Source organism: Zingiber officinale, chromosome 10A (assembly GCF_018446385.1).
Source record: "Zingiber officinale cultivar Zhangliang chromosome 10A, Zo_v1.1, whole genome shotgun sequence".
Taxonomy (NCBI): Eukaryota; Viridiplantae; Streptophyta; class Magnoliopsida; order Zingiberales; family Zingiberaceae; genus Zingiber; species Zingiber officinale.
This window is the reverse complement of record NC_056004.1, coordinates 1142784-1155723: the sequence shown is the minus strand read 5'-3', so window position 1 is coordinate 1155723 and position 12940 is coordinate 1142784. Positions and strand designations below refer to the sequence as shown.

The 12940-nt window shown below is 37.7% G+C and overlaps 3 protein-coding genes across 4 annotated transcripts; 2 read left to right on the top strand and 1 right to left on the bottom strand.

The window, feature by feature from the left end:
• Window positions 1–1967: 1967 nt before the first annotated feature.
• LOC122028254 (E3 ubiquitin-protein ligase RLIM-like) lies at window positions 1968–2789 on the top strand. Its single transcript, XM_042587279.1, has one exon. The coding sequence runs from the start codon at window positions 2075–2077 to the stop codon at window positions 2618–2620; it is 546 nt and encodes a 181-aa protein (XP_042443213.1). The 5' UTR covers window positions 1968–2074; the 3' UTR covers window positions 2621–2789.
• Window positions 2790–4978: 2189 nt separating this feature from the next.
• Window positions 4979–6501, top strand: LOC122027337 (protein crumbs homolog 1-like). Its single transcript, XM_042586283.1, has 7 exons — window positions 4979–5105; window positions 5208–5340; window positions 5425–5577; window positions 5664–5747; window positions 5825–5950; window positions 6014–6118; window positions 6192–6501. The coding sequence occupies exons 2-7, from the start codon at window positions 5217–5219 to the stop codon at window positions 6263–6265; spliced, it is 666 nt and encodes a 221-aa protein (XP_042442217.1). The 5' UTR covers window positions 4979–5105; window positions 5208–5216; the 3' UTR covers window positions 6266–6501.
• Window positions 6494–9657, bottom strand: LOC122027335 (protein LIFEGUARD 1-like). 2 transcript variants are annotated; one of them, XM_042586282.1, is made up of 5 exons: window positions 9482–9657; window positions 9041–9413; window positions 8840–8953; window positions 7027–7184; window positions 6494–6935 (listed from the first exon to the last, which is right to left on the bottom strand). In XM_042586282.1, the coding sequence occupies exons 2-5, from the start codon at window positions 9393–9395 to the stop codon at window positions 6735–6737; spliced, it is 828 nt and encodes a 275-aa protein (XP_042442216.1). In that variant the 5' UTR covers window positions 9396–9413; window positions 9482–9657; the 3' UTR covers window positions 6494–6734. The 2 variants fall into 2 exon arrangements, with proteins under 2 accessions (XP_042442216.1, XP_042442214.1); XM_042586280.1 differs by having other exon boundaries at window positions 9041–9649.
• Window positions 9658–12940: the final 3283 nt, after the last annotated feature.

Genomic DNA, 12940 nt, shown 5'->3' with positions numbered 1-12940 from the left:
TAGAATAGAAGTTTTAAGCAATACTAATTTCATTCTACTAAGCGTAAATAATCACAGCCAGTATACTTGCACCTATTGTTAATTATGTCTTGGGCCATTTTATTGGAAAAAATGCAAATTGAGTAGTGTATTGCTTAGAATCAAGCTCAATTCCAAAACTGGCTGTTGCTTTCTGGGTGATAGGTTTAATTCTATAGAAATTTTTTATCAGTCGTTAAGTTAAATGGGGAAGTGATTGCTGTGCGTGACTTAAAAGTCTAGATTCTATAGTTGTATGTCTCATTTAAAAAAAAAATATTATAGTTGTACGTTTCATTTTAAAAAAAAAACTATAAATATATCGTAGTTTAAAATTAAATCTGAGATTTTGAGTGACATTCTTTCTACTATATTGTAGCCTTGGGATTAAAAAAAAAAATCTATAAATATATCGTCGTTAGAAATTAAATCTGAGATTTTGAGTGACATTCTTTCTACTATATTATAGCTTTGGGATTAAAAAAAAAAAATCTATAAATATATCGTCGTTAGAAATTAAATCTGAGATTTTGAGTGACATTCTTTCTACTATATTGTAGCCCTGGGATTAAAAAAAAAAATCTATAAATATATAGTAGTTAGAAATTAAATCTGAGATTTTGAGTGACATTCTTTCTACTATATTGTAGCCCTGGGATTAAAAAAAAAATCTATAAATATATAGTAGTTAGAAATTAAATCTGAGATTTTGAGTGACATTCTTTCTACTATATTGTAGCCCTGGGATTAAAATATGATTATGTTCGATACCACGAAGTTGGAAAATCGGGGATGATGTGGCTGTTGACGGGAAGAAGACCTCGATCCTCGCTCTTCACTTTTTGCAAAACAAAACCAAAATTAGGGAACGAGTTTTCGAAGTTGACCCTCCAATACTCAAGTCAGAAGTGGAAGTAGGAAGAGAAATTGAGTGGCAGAATAATTTAGAATTTGATAGTTTAGTTCTTGAGATAGGAAACTTCTTTTTCTTTTATACATTTTTTCGTGATCCTCCATCTTCCCCCTGTTTAATGACATTAATTGCCAACAGAAGACATTTGTTTTGGCTTCATTTAATAGCGGAGTGTTCTGTTTGATTTTCTCTTCCTGTCTGGGCCATATGTGGATGTCGAGCTGGGGCATCCGTCGACAGCTAATGTCCCGATTAGTCCTAGCTGAGTCGACCAGACACTCGAGGGATAATATCTCGATCGACCAATATATCCGAGCGGCCTGTGTATGTCCGAGTGGCATGATTAGTCAACCCCCACTCGGGTTCTGCAGATGAGTCATTCAATCTTGATGTTGACCAATGTTAGTGTTGATCAATATTGATCATCTTGACCCGGACCTACACATGACAATTGACCCGTACGACACGGATAGCACATGTGCCCTTCTTTATCGGTGCATCAAAATAAATTTAATCAATCAAATAATCTGTCGCAATAGAAAACAATTGAAATTATCTTCTATCTTTTAACCCAAAAATATTTAATCATGCCCTACTTTATTCGGGATCTATCTCGATTTGCTTCGGTAATCCAACGGCCCATTTCTTCCGCCCTGTCTTTACAAAAATTACGCAGCTGTTTCGGACAACCAGCGTTTACCGTTATTATCTTATTAAAGTCCGACGCGCAATAGCATGGCGAGATTATATACGCCGATTTTTTAACGTGCCACTATACTATTGGATCATAAATAGGTTTGCTGTCGCGGATCGAGTATCCGTAGCCTCCTAGTGTTCGACCTTTAGACGGCGGAGGCTTCCACGTTGTTTCGGAGTAGGTGGATGTAACGGGCGAAACTTCGCTCCGGTTTCCTGAAAGTTGAATTCATTTCCCCTGCGACTGCCAATGCTATTGACGATATTACTCTTCGGATTCTATTTAATTGCAAAAATGCCACCTCTGCTTTGTAGTCATCGTTATAGCAGGATGGCTCTGATGTAATTATGGCATTAGGTATGGGTAGTTTCGACTCCTTGTTCATCGCCGGAGTGTCTTGTTAAAATGGGGAGGAAGAGAAGAAACCGGAGAGAAATCCGAATCTGATGTTGCCGGGAGTGGAGTTGGCTCGGAAGCGCAGGATGCATAACCGCCTCGACGGCTGGGCGCGGCCGCCGGAGCCTTCGCCCTCGGCGCGGCTCCCCCTTTCGCACCGGCCGTCGCCTTCGACGGCGATGGGCGAGTCGGCCCTCGCCGCGCGTCTCCGCCTCGCGGAGAAGCTTCAGAGCATGCACGGCTCCCACCGCCCTCCTACTTCTTCTCCTTCTTCTTCTTCTTCTTCTTCTTCTTCTTCTTCTTCTTCTTCTTCTTCTTCTCTCTCCACCGCTTGCGGCGCAGCCGGAAGGTCGGCGGCGCTTGAACCTGCTGCGGATGCGCAGGAGAGCAGCAGGAGGGGAGAGGCGCTGCAGAGGAGCAGGTCGAGGGTGGAGGTGTGCGCGGTGTGCCTGGAGGAGGTGCAGGCGCAGCAGAGGGTGACATGGCTGCCGTGCGCGCACAAGTATCACACGGAGTGCCTGCTGCCATGGCTGGCAGCTCGGTCGCAGTGCCCCTGCTGCAGGACTCATGTCGCTGCTCTGCCTCTGCTTTCCTAGCACTAATTTAGAGGCCTTTGGTTTTGTTTTGCTGAAGAAGAAGAAGAAGAAGAAGAAGAAGAAGAAGTGAATTGATCTTGATTAATTTGTTGAATGCATTCTGATTGTGAATCTTCTGTGGCTGAAATCGATATTGGTATCAGTGGAAACCGGAATGCCAATTTCACGAGTTTGATTGGGTCGAACATATTAATCAGCTGGTTGGTCAGCAAAGATTAGTCAAGCGGACTTGTGTTTTCTATGGGTCCAAGCGAATCGAGTCAATTAAGTTTTTGAATCGATTAGAAAAATATTGGATTTATATTTAAAATTATCGAATTTGAGCCCACTCAAACATGAATGTATATATCTTCGAACCTATTCGATTGTTCGCTAGTGAGTTATACTGGAATAATTGTTTTTCCATAATTTTAAATTAATATATTTAAATTAAGAGAAAAATATTTTAGAATCTTCGATCACAATTTAAATTTTGTATATAATTTTTATGTAAAAACTTTTTAATATAAGAAGCATTAATTTATCTAATTCTCTCTTAATTTTTTCAGTTAAAAAAATTTAAAATGAAATATATTATATTAAAATTTTATATATTAGATTGAATGATTGGATTAATCGATTCCGCCTAAGTCAATCTATTAGTTGGTCAAGCGAAAAAAGAATCGTGTTTAATTGGTTAGGCAATATATTAAATTATTATTAAATTTATGAAGAATTATATTAAGTGGAAAAAATTATAATATATTAAATTTAAATATGTTAAACTTAGAAGAAATTATGTCTGATTTTGATTTTTTTATATAAAAAAAATGAGTGATAAATAGATAATGATGTTTATATAAAGAGAGTTGAAGTAAATAAAATTTTATATATATATATATATATATATATATGCGTGCGCGTGAATGAAGATAAAATTTTTTTTAACATGAAAGGTTGCATTCTAAGTTAAAGTTTTGATTGAAAATTTCAAAACAATTTACCGTTAAATTAATGTTCAAATAATTTGGTAGGGTATTTTGAATTATAGTTCAAATATGTAGATATTTTGAATTATAGTGGGAATATACTGGAATCAATATTTAAACAATTGGAATGAATTTGATTTTTTTTTAATCGAGCTTCAAAGTATCATATATATTTTGAACACAAATTTAAATATCAATATTTTCATATTATTTACCCTACTCCTTTCCATCTATAAAAAAAAATATTTGGATGAATTTAATTTGATATTTTATGTATCATAATCCTTGTTCGAATCCTGAAAACAGATTCTTATAAAAAATAGAATAAGATTACGTATAATGAATAAAAAGTAAGGTACGATTACGTATAATGGATCCTTCTCCAGAAGGAAAGTTCACCAAACTGTCTTTTTTATTTTACGTATCATAATCCTGCATTTTTATCGAATCATTAGCAAGTTAACAATCTGGTGTTAATGTTGGGCCGAATCGATTCTGGAGGCCCATTGGACATCTCTGTAGTTTTCAACGTGAAATTCATGTTTTGCCCAATGTTTGCCTGGATTGATTTACAAAAATAACGTTTTTAATTTCATTCATTTCATCATCAAATGCAAACCTCAACTTCGAAATTTAAGGGGAATAAAAAACAAAGTTATCATTTCAAGAACCGATTTAATCAGCTTTATGTTGACTGGGAAGAAGTGATTTTGGTCGAGACAACGAGCTAGCAAAAAGAGAACGTAGTTAAACCCGGAAGTGTGTGGATTAGGCTGCTTCTTTGAGTTTGTAATGCTTGAAAAAAAATTAGAGGGCATCGCTTTTGTTAGTGCTGTAAGGCATCGTTTTGTCAAAAGATTAAGGAGAAGTATTTCAGGAAAAAAAGCGACTTTAAGTACTATTTAAATTTATCAATCCTTACTCTTCCGTATGAAAATCATGGCACAAGATTTCCTTCGATTGCTTTCTGTCAATCTGTCTCTTTCCTAAGTTATGAGATTTCAAATATAGAATTCAAAAGGATTGAAAGATGCAAATTCCACTAAAATATTTTAAATTAAAGACTCGAGTAGTCGATGGGTCTGCAGGTTAATGTGGCATCTCTTTGGAGGTACAAAGCAATCAACCGAATGTATTTTTGTGAAGTTAGTGCGTTATCGCTTCCCCTACCCTCTCTCCTGGAATTTTGATTTCGGTGAAAATTGACTTGTTCTTGTGATCTTCTAGAAATAAATCATTCAAATGTTTGAATGAATTTCCCCATAAATTTAGTCACTCGGTTTCCGTAAATGCTTCTTCCTTCCATCTGTCAAAAATCTCCATCAGTGGAAAATTCAATTGACTTTCGTGTGCTCAGCTACGAGAAGAAGAATGCCAAACGATTACGGCATCGAACTCCCAACGGCCACCTTAATGAAGTCCGGTCGTGAACTTCAAGGCGTGGCCCAGTGAACGGTGGCGTGGCTTTAATTCCACATACTTATTTCACACATTTCTCGAGTGTCGACTGTCGACCAGTGTGCGATCCATTTCCGATGTCAATTTCGCATTGTGACATCCTCTCCTCGCTTTAAAAACCTCTCCCTTTACTGCTTTTCGTTCTGGCTCTCCTACTGCAGGGAAGGCAGATGGATCGTCGTCCTAAAGTGGAAGTGGTGGTGCTAACTCTGCTTGCTCTCCTCCAGTTCCTCGCCACTTCGCACAGAGCAGATGCAGGGAACCCGCTTGCTCCTCTCCTTCAGCCTCTCTTCGGTACCTCCTCCTCCTCCTCTCTCGGCGTGCTCCAATAGGATAAAGTAATTTGAGATGGTTTTTGTGGTGGAATGGAATAAACAGGAAATATGTGCAATAGGAGCACGCAGTGCGGAAGGGGAACCTGCGAAGAGTCATCGGACGTGTTCTTCGGGTACGTGTGCAATTGCGACAGGGGGTGGAGCCAGTTCCATGTCGGAGAGAGCTTCAGATTCCTCCCTTGCGTCGTCCCCAACTGTGAGTCGTCTTCCCCTCTTCCTTGCCATGGAACAGCAGTTGTATACAAATGGCCGTCCTGATTTAACTCTGGAAATCTTTTGTAGGTTCCCTGAATTATAAATGCTTCAATGACTCCGGGACTCCGGCGACGCCTCCTGAATCACCGCGTTTCCCCAACATATCGAACAGTAAGTTTCATGATCCTTAATACACATGAGAGCTGAGGCTGAGGATTTATATCTTGTATTGCCTTTATTTCCAAAAGTTTGTTCTGTTGCCTACTGTGGAGGAGGCCAGTGTGTGCAAAACTCGACGTTCGGGTATCATTGTGATTGCCATGAGGGCTACAACAATCTTCTCAACAGCACAAATTTGCCTTGCTACAGAGACTGTAAGAATATTATTCCTATAAATATTTGCCTAGGACTATTTTGAAGCTTTAAACCCGATTTAGGTTCTTTGGGAGCTGATTGTTCCGATCTTGGTATTACGCTGAACAATTCTTCGTCGTCTTCACCGCCAAGTCTTTCAGATAATGGTGGGAATCCATCTGGAGGAGGTAAGACTTGACTTCTGTATCTCGGTCATAGTTAACCACTTTTTATTGACACCCTTTTAATGCTTCTCGACAGGTATGTTTGCTCCAAATAGCTACATGTGGATAGGCAGCTTCTTGGGGATTTCCATTATGGCTTTAGTGGGATAGCCAGAAACCATAGTAGCATGATATTTATATATATATACACACTATCTTATCATACTAGATTATCATTTTCACTTTGACATTTTACAGCATTTTTTTTAATTTTCTTCCACCTATTTAATAGGATTTTGAGATCTGATGTAAATGGCATTCAGAGCAGCCACTGGCTCTGATGAGGATGTTGTTTGATCATTCTAGATTGGTATTGGAATAATAAAGTGGCAGATCAGCTGTTAGAAGTTTGATTGGTTTATACGCATCCAAGTCTAATGAAGACTCTAAAAACACATGAATAAAGCGAAACAAGATAAGAGCTTTGATTTCTCGAGTCATCCCAACTCACTACGACCTAAGGGAGTTGGAAAAGTAAATGTTTTCATAAACTGTAATTGCCTTTTATATGTCTAAGCAAGCAATTAGGAAGGACCTGGATTCTGTGCTGGCATGAAGTCAATCATGCGTTGATGGTTGATTAGTTGTGCGTTGAGAAGCCCAAGAGGGACATGAAGAGGTTAATGATGTCCATGTACAAGCAGATTGCAGCAGTGATGTATTCGTTGTAAGTGTGGCGCTTGATCATTCTCTCGGTGTCCATGATGATAAAGCCTGAGAAGATAGTCGAAGCTATGCAACTATATATTGTATAGAAGATGCTTGGCAGAGGGAAGAAAATCTGCAGGATGAACGTATGAAATAGCTCATATCGTCGTGTATTAACCAGATAAAAAGTTAGCAGACGATCAAAATAAACAAAGTATCAGTACCTGAATGATGAGATAAATTAGAAGCACCGGAAGGCAGGCAAATAGAAATGGAAATAGAAAGGAAAATTTATGGCCTTGCCTTGCCGCCCAGAAAGTGTATAATGTGAGCCCGATGACAATGGCACTAGTAACAACTACAGATTGTAGCATGGCTCTACCTATTTCAGTTGACACAGAACAAATATAAACATCAAATGCTATTTATAAAGCATATAAGTTGCAGTTGCGAGCATTCTCAGGTGCAACTATAATCATAGAATTTGTTTCTTAAAAGGATTAAATCAAAATTTTCATAATGCTTATAGGAAATAACAATATTCAAAGCGTATATAGGATTGTTAGGTTGTTCTAAAAAAGTTGCTATTTTGGGTGTATGATATTAGGAACTAATCTTAGAGACCGTCATGAAACATTTCCATATCGCTAACTTCAGAATTTAGCCCACACAATGACACGAAGTTCAAGGATATAGAAAATTTAAAGTAAGTTAATGATTTTCTTCCTATGATTATTTGCTTGTTATTGGTAACAGGTTCATACATGTTGAATTGATTTCATGAACTTCTGGTATTGAGAATTTAATATTTGCAATAACTAACCAATTTATGATTCATAACAACCTAAAAATTCACAGGAATGGAATCATTATGTCGCTCATATACTTGTTTTCACTCTAAACCCTAAACCCTAAACCCTAAACCTGTTCGATTGCAATTTTGTTTCTTTTTAAGAATAAATTATGATTCATAACAACCTAGAAACTCACAGGAATGGAATCATTATGTCGCTAGTATACTTGTTTTCACTTTAAGTAACTTTAAACAGTCTAGTATAATAGAGAAAACCTGTTTGATTGTAATTTTGTTTCTTTTTAAGAATAAATTAACATGGGTGCTCAACTCATGTTTAGAATGACATAATAAACTTGCAAAACAGGGTAATGTCTAAGAATATCTCATGCAGTAAGAGATAGGAGTAATTGTCAGAATTAAGTTAAAAACAGCTAAGTAGAGTTATTCAATTTCGTTAGTCTGAATTTTGAAGTTTATAGTTAGTTGAACCAGTTCAATCGAGAACTAATCTCTATTTGGGTCAGGTTCAACAAAAAAATGTTAAGAATTGATCAACATTGAATAAGTTCACACTTGGCCTTTCTTTCAGGTAACATCTATAGTTTTGTTTCGTGTAACAAAAACTCTCTCTCTATATATTAGTTTTAGATCTTTTAAATTCTTTATGTAGTGTCATCCTTTAGCTATTCATCTCTATCAATCAAATCCATTTCTCAATAGCAAAAGAAGATGATGCATTTTTTTTGTTTAAATAGGGGTATCCTAGACGAGTAGCCTGGACACTGGTCATATAGAGAGATGGCGTCATAGTAAGAAAAACTAAAAATGCTTCACTTATTTGTGTCAATATTGCAAACTTTGATAGTATCATATTCTTGCTAGATTAGCAGTTAACTTATCAGGATCCATAATTGTGAGAGTTTTTCAGGTCCTGATGCTTTTTTAAGAATTTGATTGGAAAATAAGAAGGAAAGAAAGTATAACAATAGAGCTCCATGTGTAATTTTATAACTTTTTTCTATTCTGCTGATAACTTCCATCTATTTAATCGGATTAAAAGTTGGAAATTGTACCTCTAACTCGGCATCAACATAAGCAACCGCTACAGTGGTCAGTGATATGTAGAAAGACTATATTCATTAAATTTTTAAAAAAAATCAACAGGGACATCATTCAGAACAAGAGATAAGGCTTAAGGATTATTCAAACAGTAAGGAAGAAATTCTATGGTTTTTTCTTACCGCCTACAATCACGGACGTCAATCCGATGCAAAGGCTGATGCTGACAGTGTAGATCACCAAAAAAACCAGGTTGATCGGGTGGCGCTCCCGGAAGCGCAGCATGGGCCACATCACTATCCATGGATCACCAACAAAAGCGAAACAGGAAAAAGTTACAAGGAAAAGTAAAGGTGATACAACCTGTTATTCGAGTCGATTACCGAGCAGCGGCAACAGGATGAAGGTGATAATGACGCCCCACGCGGGCATGGTGCCGGAACGGAGGAAATCGGGGATGGGGTGGACGAAGGAGATCACGGAAGCGACGCCGGCGGTGAAGACGAACTGGGCGGCGATGATCGCGTAGACCTTGCGGATGAACATCCAACGAAGCCGGGGGTCCTCCGTCATATTCGGGTACAAAGGAGCCTCACCTGCCGAAGCCGGATCCGCCTTCCCCGCCTCAAGGTCGACAGTCGCTTTCGATGGGGCATCCGGATCCGCCTTCCCAGCCTCGATCTGAACAGTCGCCTTCGACGCAGCAGGCGGCGCGACCATCCCGGCCTTCGCCGCCATCGCAGGACTCTCATCGACCTTCGACATGCCAATGTCGATCAGACTCAAAAGAGAGGGAATGCGGTTGGGGAGGAGCGGAAACTCACAAGAAAGAAATGCTGATCAGGGAAACGTGGTCCGATCGCCCGGAAGGAAGCGAGGAAGAGGATGAGGATGAGCGAAAATGGAAAGCGCTGAGTAGTGCGGTTGCGTACGACGAGACGAGGTGGCTTGTTTTCCTTGTCTTTATCGATAATCCGAACCCTTTGGTGGGGGGCATGGTTCTATATATGCTGTATATTATTGACTTAAAGTTGTAATCTTCATAATGATGGAAAGCCCAGAGTGAAAGGAATTCTTTTCCCTGCTAAATATGCCAAACAATTAATGCACTGCCTCCTTTACTAGCTGGCCCTGCCCAACTTTACACCACATTATTAGGTTGCGATATTTATATAATAATATTAATTTGTAATTTGAATATCAGAATAGGATGATTTTTTAAGAGGATTAAAGCATATTATGGATTTCACATTCAGGCCAAATCCGTAATCTGTCAAAAATTTCGGATACAAAATTAATTTAGAATCTTTTCTGATGGATCGTAAAGTTACGGGAGGGAGTCAATAGCGATCATCATTTTTTCAAAAATCGAAAATATGCAATGAAAAAAAAATATAAAAATTTAAACACTAACGTAAGTAATGTTTATTTGATTCGTATCCTTCGACGACTTTTATTTCAAGATTCGTACTTGTCGAATATTTTTATTAAACAATCATTATTAATTTGAAAATAGATTACAAAAGATTTAGTATAAGAACTTAAATACAAATGATATCGATAAACAGAAAAGAAATTTGAATTTTGGAACAGTCGTTCGTTGTCGTGGGAGTCTTTTCATAGCAGCGTGCAAAAATGAAAATTGTAGCAATTGTTGTTCTAAAGTTGCGGGTCGAAAGTCTTTATATAGGCTCATTCCGGGTGTTTGGAATCCCTCCAAGTGCTTGGACCGTTATTGACGTGGCGATCTCTCCTTGAAACTTCATCCGTGAAGTTTATCTACCTTCGGGTATCCGGACCCCCTCCAGGCATCTGGACCATTGACGTGGGTTCAGCCAATCGTCTCATTCCAACTCAGCAAATTACTGAAAAAGGACTACTTAACTTAATCAATTTACTGTTATATTTATCACTCAGACTTATATTGATACACTGATATAAGCATATGAAGTTTAGTTAAGAGGCCTACGTATTCATGTCATTCTATATTTTTTGAGTGCACAATTAAGATAGACCTAATTTATTTCTGAGGTACTTGTTTCTTAAATTTATAAGATCATATTTTCTATGAGTTAGATCTACAGTACGGTCAAAACAAATTTACAACACTAGATAAATAGAATTTTTTAAATAATATAAGTAAATAATTTTTCTAGAATTTACAAAATCACTTGAATAAGTCTCCTCCCCTTTAACCTAGGATTTTAGTTAAAATTATAAGTATTCTACTGAGTTTGCAAATATGGTAAATTTTAAAGAAATTAATTAATAAGTTAAATAATTCTTTTGATTAATTTAGTTAAAGTCATTTTGAATTAATCAATTATTAATTAAGTTTTAATCCATTATTAAATTTTAAATTTAAGTTAATTAAATTTCAACTGATTTATTTAATTAATATCAAAATTTTAGTTTAGTTAATTTAAGTAAATTTTAAGTTTATCTATAAATAATGTAGGTCGAATTAGTATTTTAGATCTCAGTTTAAGTTAGATTTAACTAATGTTTTAGTAAATTTTGAGTTAAAAAATTTTAAGTTTAATTTTAAATTTTAGTTAAATTTTAAGCTTAAGTTAATTTAACTTAATTTAATTATTTTACTTTAATTAAATTTTTTTATTTTTTTTATTTTATTTTATTTTCATTTCATTTAATTTATCTTATTTTATTTTAATTTTATTTAATTCTTATCCATCTCACTTGATCTATATTTTCAATCAGGGAATCTTATAATTTTATGAGATGGGTTAAGTTAAATTTCAAAGTTTAGTTTAACTTGTGTTAGATTCAAGTTTAGCTTTAAGTTCAATAAACAGACATTGTTTGGATAAAACTTTTACGTTGTAGTAAGTCACTTGGATATCATTAGAGTAACCACGCCTTCAAAATTTTCTAAATAGTCCTATCCACTGAACTTAGTATAAAATTTTGGTCTAACCAACTAGGATTAGTAAGAGTTAGCTTCAGTTAGTTCCACTAAGCTAAATGTACTAGGTCAAAGTCATATCTTCCTACACATGCATAGACAGAGTTTCCCTAATCTACTATCATCCAAAACTTCTCCAGTGTTGTGTTGGAGAAACAATATACTGCCGGAGATTTACAGGGTATTAGCTGAATTTAAATTACACCGAATTAAATTTACTTATATGTTGAAATGACTTGAGTTGATAATCTCAGGCTGTTAGCAGGGGCTAGTTTCTGCTACTTGCTAAGTACAGACCAAGCTCCGAGTCTGAGCAGCAAAATCCAAGCAGACTGAAGGCTCGGGCAGGCAAGCAGTAGACTGGTCGACCAGGAAGTAAGGCCGAGCAAGTTCGACCGAATAGAGCAGACATGTCGAGCGAGAGGTCGGTCAGGCGAGTAGATATACTAAGTGAAAGGCCGGTCGAGTGAAGCAGATAGGCCGAGTGAGAGGTCGATCGAGTGAAGCAGACAAGCTAAGTGAGAGGTCGGTCGGGCGAATAGACAGATCGAACGAGAGGTCGGTCAAGCGAAGTAGACAAACCGAGTGAGAGGTCGATCGGGAGAACAGACAGGTCAAGCGAGAGATTGGTCGAGCGAAGCAGATAGGCCGAGTGAGAGGCCGGTTGGGTGAAGTAGACAGGTGGCCGATCGAGCAAATGAAGAGGCGGAGCGGAATTTCGGCGAGCGAAGGATTCAGCAGGGTGGGCGATGAACCGAGGCCTACAAGAGTCGCAGTTTCGTTGAAACAGATTTGCCTCATCTACGGTTATACTTCGAGACTTTCTCGGGTCGTCTGTTTCTCAGGATACAACGACTAACGGTGATTTCCATCAACCACTGGTGGTCACGACAAACTGAGTGGTACCCGACTGTTATCACGGGCACTCCGTCGAGTAAGAGTTGCACGACTGAGAAAGAGGGAACGTAGGTGGAGAGCTTCTGCTGCTTTTCTATGCGTGTCCTTTTACCTATGATCATATGCTCCTTATATAGGAGCTCAGATCAACGACAACGTTAATGATCGATTAATGATCATTGCTTGCCGAGCTATGAAACGCCAGTGTTTCACTCGGGCATTTTGATTCTGCACTAATCTTACTTTAATGCATCCGTTACATAAGCAGCAAAAAGATTTATTTGGCAAAATATTAGTTGTTTCACCTAGGCAAATTTTACCCTGACCGGTCCCGCATTTAGCGCGCGCAGGTCATGCCCGCACACGAGTCAACATGGTTCAATGCAATCCTAACCTTGGATTTGCACCCCCCCTTGCGCACCCATGCGTGAGAGAGTGCCTCTCTTCATGCATTTGTTCA

Coding starts and splice junctions, on each gene's coding strand:
- LOC122027335 (XM_042586280.1), bottom strand. CDS start 9,422: ATGTCGAAGGTCGATGAGAGTCCTGCGATGGCGGCGAAGGCCGGGATG. Junction 8,954..9,040: donor CATCCTGTTGCCGCTGCTCG/GTAATCGACTCG, acceptor ATCCATGGATAG/TGATGTGGCCCATGCTGCGC. Junction 7,185..8,839: donor GACGTCCGTGATTGTAGGCG/GTAAGAAAAAAC, acceptor CAACTGAAATAG/GTAGAGCCATGCTACAATCT.
- LOC122027337 (XM_042586283.1), top strand. CDS start 5,217: ATGGATCGTCGTCCTAAAGTGGAAGTGGTGGTGCTAACTCTGCTTGCT. Junction 5,748..5,824: donor TTTCCCCAACATATCGAACA/GTAAGTTTCATG, acceptor TATTTCCAAAAG/TTTGTTCTGTTGCCTACTGT. Junction 6,119..6,191: donor TGGGAATCCATCTGGAGGAG/GTAAGACTTGAC, acceptor GCTTCTCGACAG/GTATGTTTGCTCCAAATAGC.
- LOC122028254 (XM_042587279.1), top strand. CDS start 2,075: ATGTTGCCGGGAGTGGAGTTGGCTCGGAAGCGCAGGATGCATAACCGC.